Here is a 13413-nt window from a genome sequence, read left to right on the forward strand (position 1 = left end):
TATTACAGTTTGTCTATAGTTTTCCATTGTTTTAGTTTGTGATGTTTGCTATGCCAAGTGTGAGTCCGTGTAGTGGTGTTGTAGATCCTGGTTTTGATCTCCGCCAGCCTCTATGCTCCAGGACACTGCTTGTAATACATTGATCATCATCTTTGTGTCTGGAGTGCTGGAAAACTGTCACTTCACTCTGAATGTCGTTCAGGGTTGGGAAGGCTCCTTTACTTGCCATGTTCTTATGCTTTTTCAAGAGGTAATGAATCTTTCAGTAGTACTTGTTTAAGTGGCTTGTGGTAGTTTCCGGTGGGTTGGTTGGTTTGTTTGGGAGAAGGGGCTGAAGTATATGTTTGCTACAAATTGGTCTTTTTAAGTATTCATTTCATTCATTAAAATTGAAAGACCACCTCTGTAATCTGAAGACATTTTGTAGTTAATCTAGCATACGAAAAGAAAGTAGGGGAAAAAAAAAACCCACATTTCTCCTGTGCAACTCATTTAAAACTGAACCATTATTGAGGTTTCTCTAATAAGCACAGGCATGCAACTGTGAAGATGAGTTAAATGGAAGCAATTAATATGCATACAAGCATTAAGTGTTACAAAACCAGCTTTAGTAAAGAACAGTTACCTGGTTACACTGTTGATTGCACGCACACTGTGGGGTTTAAATCTTGTCCAGCTGGCACTGGCACGTCTTCCACAGTTCCTCAGGCTTTCAGCTAGATCACTTTCCTACTGAGGGTCTTCCCTTATTTGATTTTATCCTCAATAGACTGTGTTTTTTGGTAACTTCATATATCCAAGGAGTTTATCGGAAGACAATTTTCTCCAGTACATGACTCTTGAGTGTCATGCTTTGCAGTGCTGAATACCAGGTCCCAACTGGCCCATCCCCAGGCCTCTTGAAAGGCAGAGGAGTATGGACATGGATTAATTAGATGTATCCATACAAGAGGCTGGGAAGCAGTGAAAAGGGCAGATGCGTATCTGTCTTAATTTATTTTATGGTGTCTTTGTGGCTGCCAGAATCCCGGGTGTTAAGACAATATTTGCCCTGAGTTGCTGTACCTGCGTCATTTTGAGGCCCATCCATTGCAGCCAGAGGCTGCCCAAAGGGAGGCTGGCTCAATGTTGTGTAGGTGGATGCAACCTGCTTGGTACTGGGTCCCTTGATTAAAACAATTGGCACATGCAAAGTTAACTACAATGGCCATCAGCTTTTTCCTGAGTGTAATCTAAGTTTAGGGCTTCATAGGCTAAAAGCTAACAATAATTAATTAAAAGATCACTTCCTATCTATTGCAGTGTTACATTAATGCCTTTTGGAGGGTTTTAAGCAAACATGCATTTGGTTTAACTGTAGTTGCTGGTATGCGAGATGCTGTTGCACAAGAGTTTTTGATTCCAAACACCATCTCATCTGTCCAAACCTGATGACTCTTTTAATCGCCTGTTTGGGGGCAAGAAGATTGTGTTGTCCCTGAGCGTGAGGAGTAGGATAGAAAGCTTGGTGTTAAAAGTGATAGATGAAAATACTTCTTTAAAGATGCAGGAACTGAAACTGAAAGCTGTGGTGTTGCTGTTGGAAGCCGATAGTGAGGTAATGATTTTGAGGTGTTACTCAATTGACCCACCGTGTCTTAGCAGTAACTAAAAATACTGGATTACGCTTGTCAAGTGGCTTGGGCTGTGCTTGTTGTGTGAATATTTGAATGTATACTCAAGTATTACAGAATATATACATGCAGAACAGTGTTCACCAGCAAAGCTCCTGGCTATGTTTAAAGAAGACATCTGCATTCCTGCTTGTCTTTGTCTTACAATGCTTTTTGTACTGTATTTTTGTCTGTATAGTTCTCTTGATGTTGTAAAATTAGACTTTTCATCTTTGGTCAGGGATGAGGTTTTCATACCAATTCAAGGACATTTTCAGTAAAAACAGAACCTAATAGTTCAGATTATTGCTACCTGCTAGTACCAGGCTTGGAGAAACATGCATTTCTGTGACCTCTTGCATTAGCAGTGGGTTGACATGGGTCCTTCAATCCTCTTCTCTTTTTTCTTCTTTTCTGCCCCCGCTACGCAGTCACTGGTATTCCTCAGCAAAGATTCGAAATAGTTGGGATGACAGCACAGTACATGGATTCGTAACATTCTTCAGAAGCGAAGTACTGCAAAGCAGTAGAAATGAGATTCTTTGTATGTATTACTTGCCTAGGAAACATAAATGGGGAATGCAAGGGAGTTCCCGGGGACAGAAATGCCAGAGCAATTGCTGACCTTTAACTTCGCATAAAAGGCAGGTTAAGTTCCCTGCGTTTCTGTGTGTGCTGTTCAGTTAACCACCAGGTATCAACATTGACATTAGTTGTTAAAAGCTCATCAAGCAAATCTGTACATTAGGGTTTATTTAAATTTTAGGACCTTAAAAGTGTTTTGCATGGTATGATGCACTAGACAGATGAACATGCTGTGGAATTCATTCAGGCAAATTGTAATTTAAGGATACATACCACGTTGCTGCTCTCTAATTACTTAAGACTGAGCATAGCTCTAGAATAGTGAGAGGAACTGCATAAAATCAACCGGTTGACAGCCCAGTCTTCAGGGAGCTTTTAACTGCGAAGAAGGACAAATAGCCACTCTTTATTCAAAGGTTTAGGCCTTAGACTGTGTGGTCAGGTAGAAAGAGTTTAATTATCTCTAGGCCAGGGTAAATCACACCAGTGGCTCCATTCAACTCATCTGCTGACAAGTGAATGATTAACTGAAAACTATCAACCAGCCAGAAGATGAACACTGCTAAGCAACTGTAAAGTAAAATAACTCTTGAATACAGATTACCTGATTCAGTTATTTGCCAACAAGTTATTTTAACTGACTGAAGTTCAAAAGCTCTGGGTTTCACAACAAGAAGTGCTAACGCAGTTTCTTTGAAACCTCTCTGTGAATGTAAGGCAAATACCTTGCCTGATCTGATCAAAAGGCAGCCGTTGCTACAAATGCAGTGTCTCTGGATCTAGCAGTGCCTACCCAAAAATACGAAGCTCCAAAATCAGGAAAGGGCAGGTTAGGATGGGAAAATTCCTCATCTCTTCCTGTGCGGACTCTACTGAAACGGACGCTTGTGTGCACACAGTCACAACACGCTAATAAAAACAGTGACATACAATGCCAGGCTGCTTTCCTGGTTTGTTTTTGGAGAGCGCTTGGATGACTGTCAGTGTCTGACACGTGAGTGTAGTATTATGCTGGAATACTTCTGTGGCAGGAGTGTCCAGAAACAGAATCTCCCGAATCACTACTTGCCAGATACTTGCCAATACCTGTGACTGTTGAAATGAGCACTGTCATGTCTCGTCAGGCCCAAATACAAGTCTTGTGAAGACACGCTTGTAGAACATGGGGCTTCTCCGTATTCAACAGAACAATTTCCTGATGAAAACCTGTGGGGTTTTGGGGGCTCCGAAGTTTGCTTGAGTTACGACAGTGGAACAGGCTACGGTGTTTTCACACTTGCTCATTCTTTACACAGCAGTTGAAAGCCAGAGAATCATTTCAGGTATTTATATGGAGGAAACTAAAATGGCATAGAGTTTTACCTTATTTGAGTGTTACCGTTTGCATTAGATGTTGTTTGCCTCTTAACCCTTGTCTGAATGATAAACATACACGTGTTTAGAGACCATAGCAGATCCTCAACAAGCATGAGGTTTTAGCTTAATGGGTGCGGTGGTCTGTTCTGTTAAACTGAATCCATGATAACTCCTGGCTGTGCTGCAATTTCAGATCTAGTTAACAAAATAAAGAGGAAGTGATACTGCCATTGAAAGAGGTTTTTTTTTTTTTCCCTCTGGAATTTGTATTTTTGTAACTGTTTTACGGCCTCAATCTGCTCAGGAAAAGCTTACCAAGTTACGCCTTGTTTTAAGAGGTTTAGTTGAATTTTAACAGGGGTATTGAAACTTACCGTCTCATTTCAGAGGGTGCAGAAATAGTTCCCTAAATTGTGCTAGATATTACGCAAACCTATCTCATTTTTCTGCATTATTCCTTCTACACACAGAGAATAAGGCAGAGAGCTTTCATTACAGCAGCCGGTTGGTTTAACGATTGTGGGCCCTGCTAAAAGTTACGCTAAAACCCTCACTGTGCATGATGGTTTTAAGATTATTTTTACCAGCGTGGTGGCTTTGCTGATGATCATTTTCTGGCATTCCAGTGGGGAGTTGCCCAGCAGAAGTGGGAGTGTCCCTCCGGGGCTCTAGGGCCACCACCGAAACCTGGTGACAGGAACGGGGAAAAGTGGAAACTTATAGTTTAAAAAAAAAAATGTTTACAAAAATTAAATACATAAATAAAGGCGAGAGGGAGCGGGGGGGAGGGGGAGGACGGACGGGGACGACCTCGCCTCCCGGTCCCGGCCTACAGCCCAGGGCAACACGGGGTCTGCGCCTCACAGCGGGCCGAGGGGCGGCTCGGCGCAGCGGCTGGCCGGCGCCCGGCAGGCGGAGGGCTGCGGCGGCGGGCGGGCAGCTCGGGCCGCGCCACGCCCGGGCCGCAGCCTGGCGCCGCGGGGGCGGAGGGGCGCGGGGCGGCGGCGGCGGCCGCGGGCCCGTGCCCGTGCGTGTGTGGGCCGGGGCGGCTCTCGCCTTCGCACGCCACTCGCGGGCTCGGTGCGGTGCGGTGCCGCGCCTTCCCCGCGCTCACTTTCCCTCGAAGGGGGTTAATTGGGGGTTAATATTCCTCTCGCTCCTTCCCCGCGCCCGCGCCGCTCCCCGAGCGACGGTCACACGTGCCGGGTGCGTGGGCGGGCGGAGGGGGCCGCGCGCGCGGCCGTTGCGGCGGAGCTCGGCGGGGGCCGTGAGGCGCGGGGCCGGGGCCGGTGCCACGCTCCCTTCCCGCGGCGGCGGCGCCGGCCGCCTCTCCTCTACGGAGCCGCCTTTCGCTTTTCCTCGCCGTTGGGGCCGCGTGTGCGGCAGCCTGCGGCGTTCCGGGGGCGGGGCAGCGGGGCGCCGCCGGGCAGGAGATGGCCGCGCCTGCGAGCGGCGGCGGGGGGCGAGCGAAGCTGGCAGGGGCGGCCGCGCGGCGCCGCTGGACCGAGAACGTGAGAAATTTGTAACTTGGGGAAATCAGGGAGCCGAGAAGTAGTTTCGGGGGTGAAGGCGAGCAGCTCGGTTTCGTTCCCGAGCCCCGCGGAGCCGGCGGCCTCGCTCGCTCGGGCGGTAGGTCGGTGCGGTTCTGTTTCACGGGCGGCGCCTCTCGGCCCGCCGTGCGAGGAGGGGGATGCCCGAGGGCGTTATCTGCGCGGCGTGTACTCCTCTGCTCCCAGCGGCTTGCAGCCAGTACGTAGCTGGTGTTTTGGAAGAGCACAGCCCAACCTGAGGGAGAGCAGCACTGAGGGCTTGTCCTGAAAAACTGAAGCCTTGTGTAGGCAGTGCTGTCTTGCAGCGATTCGGGTACCCTCGAGGAATTTAATTTTGTAGAGGTTAATTAAAAGGCAGTTGTGAAGTATTAAGCCTCGAGCTGTTTTGACCACTTGTCTTTTTTTAAACATTTATATGAATTTTTCTCCTCTAGCAGCTCTTAAAGGTGTAACTGTTCTGCTTCTAGATATGCAGTAATTCTGCAGTATGAAATTTTCATTTCTTATTCCCATTTGAACTTAAGATACGTTTTTGGGCTGGTACTGTGCTTCGTTTCCACACAGTAATGTCACTTGAATGCAGCTATGGTTCTTCCAGTTTTTTGGCACTGAAGATTTCTGTGAATATCACTAGCTAAGTTTTTTTTTATAACTCCTTTCAAGCATACAGTAAGTGTGTTTATAGACTTGCTCATAATGAATCTGTATTTTTAAAGATAGCTGTTATTCTGTTTTGGGTTCTTTTAATGTTGGTGTTTCAGTCTGAATGTCTAAATACAGTTCTGTTATTTTATTTTAGTTTTTTTCAGTCTTCACCTGTGCATCCATCTCTTTAATGGACTGTATTATGAACTAATGACAAAAAAAGGAAGGTGTGTATGTATGGTGGAGTATTTTCCTGAGGGCTTTAAGATACTTTAGACTTCAGGAAAAAATGTTACTAGCTTTGGAAAGCATGTAGGAAAGTTCACTGTTAATGTTGTCACGGTAGTCTCTATGAATGGTATTTCTAATAAGGCTGGAAAACCGACCTATTTCTTAAAAGATATTTTGAGATACTCGTTTAGGTCAGAAATTCAGCATGTTTAGCTTGCACATATCAGTGAGAAGTACTGTTTTTTTTAGCAACCTTGATGATTTTAAAGCTGAAGAAGTAGTCAGTAGTAGTTACGTGATGATGATGATATATTGTGTTAAAAATGCTTTTCAACCTTAATTTCCACCTTTGATAATAAATTACAGCCTCACAACATCTAATGTTATTGTGCCAAATTCTGCTACGCGTGCATGAGCAACTGTTCTCTGAATCCTTATAGAATTGAAACACCTTATTCTCCGTGCAGCACTGAAATATGTGAAAGGTCAATGTACGTTCTAACCTGCAGGACTTTGTAAACTGTCCTTGAAGAATGGACATAAAATACTAGCTGTAGTTGCGCTGAAGTAACTAGAGGAATCAAGTGATGGTGAGCTGGGCATGCGACTTAGATACTGCTAAAGTCTCTTTCTGTCACTTGCCTTTTATATTCTGATATTTAAGTTGTTACCTTTTCATTATCCAGCAGCTTTATGGTTCTAGGCAGCCTCGAATTTTGTAGAGCACAGACTTCAAAAGTGTATTTTCTGGGTTGTGAACTGTAGCTTGGATGTGCCTATTTCATTATTTTAAAATCCAGATGTATTCTGATTTTTGACAATTATAGTACATAAAATCCACTAGCTTTCTTCATGTTCGATGCATTAGCAGTGACGTTGATAGATCAGAATTTTCCTGTGTTTACACAGTGAAACAGAGGGAGAACAGTTGGTGACTTTTGTTGAAGGTCATGTAAAAAAAAAAAAAAAAATAAAATGGGGAGTATATCCGGAATTGAACTTCGGGGTGTTCTCACTTCTTCCTGAAGAGGGGCAAAACGAGGCTGGGATTACTTGCTTTGTGTTTACTGAAGTCTGACTGCCCTCTTACGTGGAACTGACTATGTTGCAATTGGCTGGAGTCAACTGTCTGTAAGACTTCTTAAAAGTAGCTCACAGTGCTGTTGCTACAGCCTTTGATCTGTGCTATCCTTAGGCATCTACATTTAATTTTAATTGGACCTGGTGTGTAGGAAGGCTGAGGAAGCCTGCCAAGAAATGTGCAGGTTAGCAAGTGCAACACAAAATTGATTTTTTTAATGTGCTTTTGCTGTTCGCAAGTCCTGCTGTCTGAGGGACATAGTGACCTTTCCAGATGCTATGGACATGGGGTAAAGATGAAATTATTATAGACCTCTGTTCAGGATTAAAAGACAGCTGCCTTTTGTTGGCAGTATTTGTTCTTTAGCCCCATTGTATTATTCAGGGTTTGCTTACCACGGCAAAGAACCTGTATCTGGTATGTAAGGGACATGAATGCAAATAGATCCAGTCAAATTCACGAATCTTGTTATATGCCAGTTAGAGTAATTTGCTGGAGCTTATTTTGGGAGATGAGGCAGAAGGAATGTTCTTGGGTGCAGTAGAATCAAGGAAGGTAAACGTTTGCCTGAATTCTCCAAAGTAAATTTGATAGACACAAAAAAAGAGAAGTTACTTATTTCTTTCCCTTGGTTGAATTTTTGCTTCACCTGCTATCCTTTTCTACAAGTAGAAAGAATCAGTTGAGTTGGACTTTGCCCACATGGCTATGGAGTAGTGGTTTGCTTTCCATAATGGGTGATATGAAAGATTTTTAAAAACACTAGATAGTGGGTGGGTGTGTAAACAGTGAGCAGGCTTTCTCCTGTGTACCAATGGCTGAATTCTCGATTCTTCTCTCAAATTGTAGTTAGAAAGTAGTGTGGAAATAAGACAAGGATTGGCCAGAGTATTTTGGTTAGGGCTCTCCTTTTTCTTCAGCTGTAATATTTCTAGAAGTCTGCACTGGTGTTTAGTGTTCTGGTATTAAAAATCATACGTATGTAGTATTGAAAAGGATGTCCTATGTGAAACCTGTTTTCTTCGGAACCTAGTTATTCAACAGCTTCTGGCTGTCCATCTCTTTTTACAAATTAGCAATCCGTGTTTTGCCTTTGACTCTTTCTGAAGCATGTGACTTCTCCCACAATCCCTCTCTCTTTTTATGCTGTGTTTCTGTTGCATTGGATTCGGAATATCTTTTCTCCCATTTCCTCTTTGTCAGCTGCTTGTCTGGTAACAAGAGAGTGAGACCTTGTTTCATCATACAGTGGTTGAGAAAAAGTTGACTTTCAGAGCTTTCTCAAAGATTGTGTAATGACCAGGGATATGTTGAGTCGTTATCAGGACATTTGTGGAGAAGACTGAGGAACTGATGAAAAGTATGCCAAAGATTATACTTTCTCTAAAGTAAGAGGAAATAGAGTAAAGTTTATAGCAAATAATAGGACTGTCTCCTGTGTCTTGCTCTCTTTGTCTGTGTATGCAGGTTCCTTCTGTATTTGGAATCAGACTCAGGTGGGATTTTCAGCAGCTGGTTTTCCTGGTGACTCAGTCCTAGAGTAAGTCTTTCTAGGCAGATATTAGTGTATGGGGAAATGCCTGTCCTGTTCCAATGCGTCAGTATGGATCCTGGTGATTCTTCCAAGTGTGCTTGCAGGAAGACTGTCTTTTGGGGTTTTTTGACTGTTCTTGCCTCTGCTTCCCTTGTATTACTCAGAGTTGGAGTGAGGATGATAGCTGGTTTGCACTGGCATTAGAGGCATTTAAGGCAATTTGGCTACAGCTGGAGAGTATTCACCCAGCAGGTGAGTACACAGCTTCCTAATCTAGTTTTGGAGATTTCTTGGCAGAGATTGACTCATAAGCACCCAGAACATGGGTCTTTGGTTATACAGTGGTATCATCTTCAGGCTATTATAATTTAAAAGAAAATAAAATGTTTCAGTACAGAATAAAACAGACTGATTAAACTTCAGAAACTTTTTCTAATACAATTTGAGCCTAGCTGATGTAGAAAGAAGTAAAAGGAGGTTGCTATGCGCCACTAAACTACATAATGTTTACTTGTTGCATGTAGCTATTACGAGGTTGCACAAAATATTTTATTGTAAGGCATTCAGAAAATCCTTCATTTATGGGTATAATACATCCATATACATTCTCATAGTGCTACGGTTCTGTTATCACCACACTCTTACTTCACCAGAGGCAAGGGTCAGCCTGAAGTTTGGCATTGTTGTGGCTTCATGCAGGAAACGGTGAAAATACTGCTTGCTTTTTGACAGCCACCATGAAGAAAATGGACAGTGTAGCTGTTGATAGACTGGAAACTTTGCCAGGAGGATGTGTGACTTACGTTCTCCTCTGCTGCATTTGTCTGTGCCTTTCACTGTTTCAGGCCTAGATACTGGTGCAAGTGAAAAATGTTAGCTGTTTCTGGACAACACTGGTTTCAGTGTTAACCTGTCTTGCGTTATCTACATGCTCTTTCACTAGTGCTCAAGTATGATTTAAGGGTTATTTATATTGCTACCTGATTTTCTAAAGTCCCATCTCCTTTACACCTGTTCCCGAAGTTGAGGCCGGGGATACTTGTTCTTAGTTACAGGAAAAGCTATAACCAGAGGCAGAGACCTCTCAGCTGACAGCGTCTGTTAAATTCACTCGTATCTGGCAACCCTCAAGACACTACAGTTGGCACTTTTGAAGCTCTAGGTGGAAATTTGTCTGTACTGTTTGCTCTCTGTTATTACTTCATGTAGTTATCACAGCATTAGCGGTTTTACCTGCTAGTAAAACTACAGCTGTGTTCCTGAACTACAGCATGGCAAAGATTAAGGCAAATCTGTCTCTATTTCTACAGTCAGACTTACAGTTCGGATACAAGAAGCTCGCAAGAGCTGATAGACTCGTGGCAAATAGAAATTGAAAGAAAGCTCTGATCCTCTGGAGCTTAGTGGCAAACTGATAATGCATTTCTTCCAAGTTTGTCAGTTCAGCTTAATGTTGGTGACCGAGGCACAACTCAGAGGAGATGCCTCAGGGAAAGATAATAATCGCAGCCAGTGATCTTCCAGGCAGCTTAAAGAAAGAAATACAAACATTGCAGTTTCAGCTTCTCAGATGATTTATTCCTTTTCTCCCCAGTAAGATGAATGAACTTTTCCTGAATTAATCTGGGTGACACTTCCTCCTTTTGTTTTCTGTAGATCTTTCAACTTGAGATCTGGAATAAAGCTCAGTCTTCCGAGTGATATTTTTGGGACTACTGCTTTTAATCCATACTGCTGTACTGGTATTTAAAACTATGACAGCAAGAATAAAAAATGAAAGGGATGAGATACGAACAGCCTCTATTTGTGAGAGTGAGTGCAAGCATGTTAGAAACCTTTATAATGAATGTCAGTTTACAAGAGGAGAAAGATGGTGAGTGATATTCGTCAGGGAACACCTAATCTGTTTTAAAGCTTTACTTGTTTTTCAGTGATGAGCAGGAAGACAGATAAACACAGTGACTTCTGCTCAGTTCCTGACGTTGGACCTGAAGTGGCTAAAGATTGACATAAGTGCTTAGTAAAGTCTAAGCTTAGTGAAACACTTACTGAAAGTGGTCCCTATTGACTATTTTAGTAGACCTCTTATGATGGAGAAGAACACAGACCTTAATTTTAGTGTATGGCAATGAATGAAGAACAGTCTTAATCCCCTGCCAGTATAAAATTGCGGAAAATGAGAACTATACCTTGTTGTAATAAAGCTTTTAACAGTGGCTTGCCAAAGGAAAAAAGAAACCAGTTTGAAACTCATGAGTCTGTGTAACTGGCTTGGATGAGCTATGTTACAGTCAAATAATGGCAAGGGGAAGCTTAACCCTGCTCAACCCTGTAATTACCTAATCAGTGAAGTAGGGAGCAATCAAATCAAGGTAAATGCAGACGTAACTAAAAATAATTCCCTAAATATGTTGCAGTATGGATGATCTGTCACTTAGCTGTGATTACAGTGGTTTCAAATGCTCCATTTTGTTTAAAGTTACCAGATAGATCTTTGAAAATTACTTAATTTTAAATGGCTACAGGAGGAATAATAGCATGAAGTTTGAACTAGAAAGATGATCTGGCTTTTGAGAGCAAGAAAAATAGTCAACTGACTGACTGAGACTAGTTGAGTATCAAGAACAAATCTTTTCACTGGATTCCAGGGGCTTTGGCCTTTGTGCCAACATAAATATGGGTGTCTCTCTAATAGCAGAATGACATTGGGTTAGCTTGTACTTCTTGGAAGTTTATTATATGAAATATACAGTGCACTTTTATACTTCCCATTTTAAGAAAATAGGGAGTTAAGTGTTGAACTGAGCCCTCCTTTTTCCTCTGGGTGTTTTGAAGAGAACTGAGGTCTCTTTCTAAAAATTTTTTCTCATGTTTGTAAGTTGGTTCTAAAAGCTGAGCTATATTCACTGAAACACTTCAGATGGCTGTGCAGGCCTGAACAAAGGATTGTAGCTACACAGCCTGAATTTTGGATGCTCTTGGGCAGTGTTGAAGTTCTTGTTGTTTGCAGTGGGATCCAGTAAACAATTGGCTTGTGCTCCAGGCAGGTGGGGAGAATACTGTCCCTCAGTGAGTGTTAATACTAGTTAATACTAAGCCTTTTTGATGGCTTTGTCCTCTTTCTTGTCTTGTGCCCTTCTCAAGTTTTGCAAGAAAGCTAACTGTTCAACTGAAGGGAATGGACGACCTTACTGTTCTGCTAAACTCAAAGTATGCCAAGTATGGGGGAAGAGGGGGCAGAGAAGGTAAATAATCAGACAGATGCACGATACTATCTGTGTCCCTCTCTAAAATTCACATGAAATTTTTTTGTTCAAATGTCGTCTTTCATCTCTGATGTGATAATTAAATACATTCAGCATGTTCTGACAAATCTGAAATGCCCTCTGGTACAGACTTAGGCAGTTAAAAACCTTTGGTTTTGAAATAAACTATTCTGAATGTACATGTTAGTGGCTTTTCTCAGATGTTTGATACTAGATTGTCATCTTTAATTATTTCTCCATGCTCTGTCTTTGTTCCTTCAAAGTATTGTCTATAGTGGGCCCAAATCTGTTTGCAGTATGTCTGCACAACTCAGTGATTTTTTTTTTTTTTTTTTTTTTTGGGTGGACTTGTATCCTTAGAGAACATAAGTTGATTTCAGTGAAACAACAAAGGACCACAAGCATGAAACAGTGTGCAAAGTTGTAATGATTATGGCTGTATATGTGCATAGTTAAGTGCGTTTCCTGCCAGGAAAAGTTCTTGTCACACAGGTTTTAGCACTGTGAGTTAAGTGTTCTTGTACTTAATTTTCCTTTTATGTTCACTTTAAGACTACATGATGGAATTCACGTTTTCTCAAGAAAAGCTGCGTATCTTGGATCAATACCGTTGAAGACATCTTCTGATTGCAACATCTGAAGCAGAGTCCTGTAACAAATTTGTCAAAAGAACACATACAATGGATCTCAAAGAAAGCTGCCCAAGTGTTAGCATTCCCAGCTCCGATGAACACAGAGAGAAGAAAAAAAGGTTTACTGTAAGTATGTAAGCACTGTAGGCTATGAGTGCCTAGAAGTGCTACTTTCTTTTTTTTACTAGTAAGCTTGGTATTATTTTCAACAGGTTTATGGAAATTTGTTCGCTTGCTCTTTTGAGTACAGGCCATAGTCCAGTGTGAGAAGTTGTGAATGTTTTACAGTGTTTCAACTATGTTGCGTTCTGCAGAAAGAATTTAGCTTTACAAATTTCTGATATTTTTACTCTCAAATAGCAGCATTTTCTCAGATAAAGTGCATTAAGTGTCCAAATGCAGGGATAACATTTTGGTACCAAATCAGATTAAAATTTGACATCCTACATGATTTTTCATGGAAACATTTATTTTGTAAAGGAGTGGCGAAGCTCTTTGCATTGCATACTGGAAAATAAAGTAGTGGCATGCATTTTTGTTTTACTTGCATGTGTGCTAGGATATACAGACAACATCACAGTACTTCCTTTAAAAAGCTTGAACTATTACTCTTGTGCAACTTCCTGTGAGGTTTTTTTTTTTGAGTGACTTAGTCACTCTTCAGATGTGGAATGCAAACACGCTTAGACTGAATTGCTGTCTGAAGAATACAACAAAACAAAAAGATTTATTTTGAGTTATATGCGTGTCTTTCCTCTTTGCCTCCCTTCCTCATAGAGGAATAATGCTATTTGTTTCTAGAGGTGTATCAAGATGTAATTTGGGGAAGGAGTGTGCTGGTAAAGGGAACAAGCAAAAGAGAACTTGACTAATATTTTAAA

At 42.0% G+C, this 13413-nt stretch overlaps 1 protein-coding gene across 4 annotated transcripts in view; it reads left to right on the top strand.

Annotated features, from left to right (window-relative positions):
- Positions 1 to 13413, top strand: part of SGK3 (serum/glucocorticoid regulated kinase family member 3) — a 63799-nt gene that overhangs the window by 22169 nt on the left and 28217 nt on the right. For 3 of the 4 annotated variants that reach the window (XR_015222081.1, XM_086608681.1, XM_086608683.1), the window contains exon 2: positions 12453 to 12658. Coding sequence is in view for 3 of the 4 variants with exons in the window: in XM_086608681.1 (XP_086464807.1) it covers positions 12581 to 12658 (78 nt within the window). In the remaining variant the exon portion in view is untranslated. Of the gene's footprint in view, positions 1 to 5065; positions 5105 to 12452; positions 12659 to 13413 lie in introns of those variants that run through there. The other variant, XM_086608682.1, reaches the window with a different exon arrangement.

This window comes from Tauraco erythrolophus, chromosome 3, assembly GCF_009769465.1.
Source record: "Tauraco erythrolophus isolate bTauEry1 chromosome 3, bTauEry1.pri, whole genome shotgun sequence".
Classification (NCBI taxonomy): domain Eukaryota; kingdom Metazoa; phylum Chordata; class Aves; order Musophagiformes; family Musophagidae; genus Tauraco; species Tauraco erythrolophus.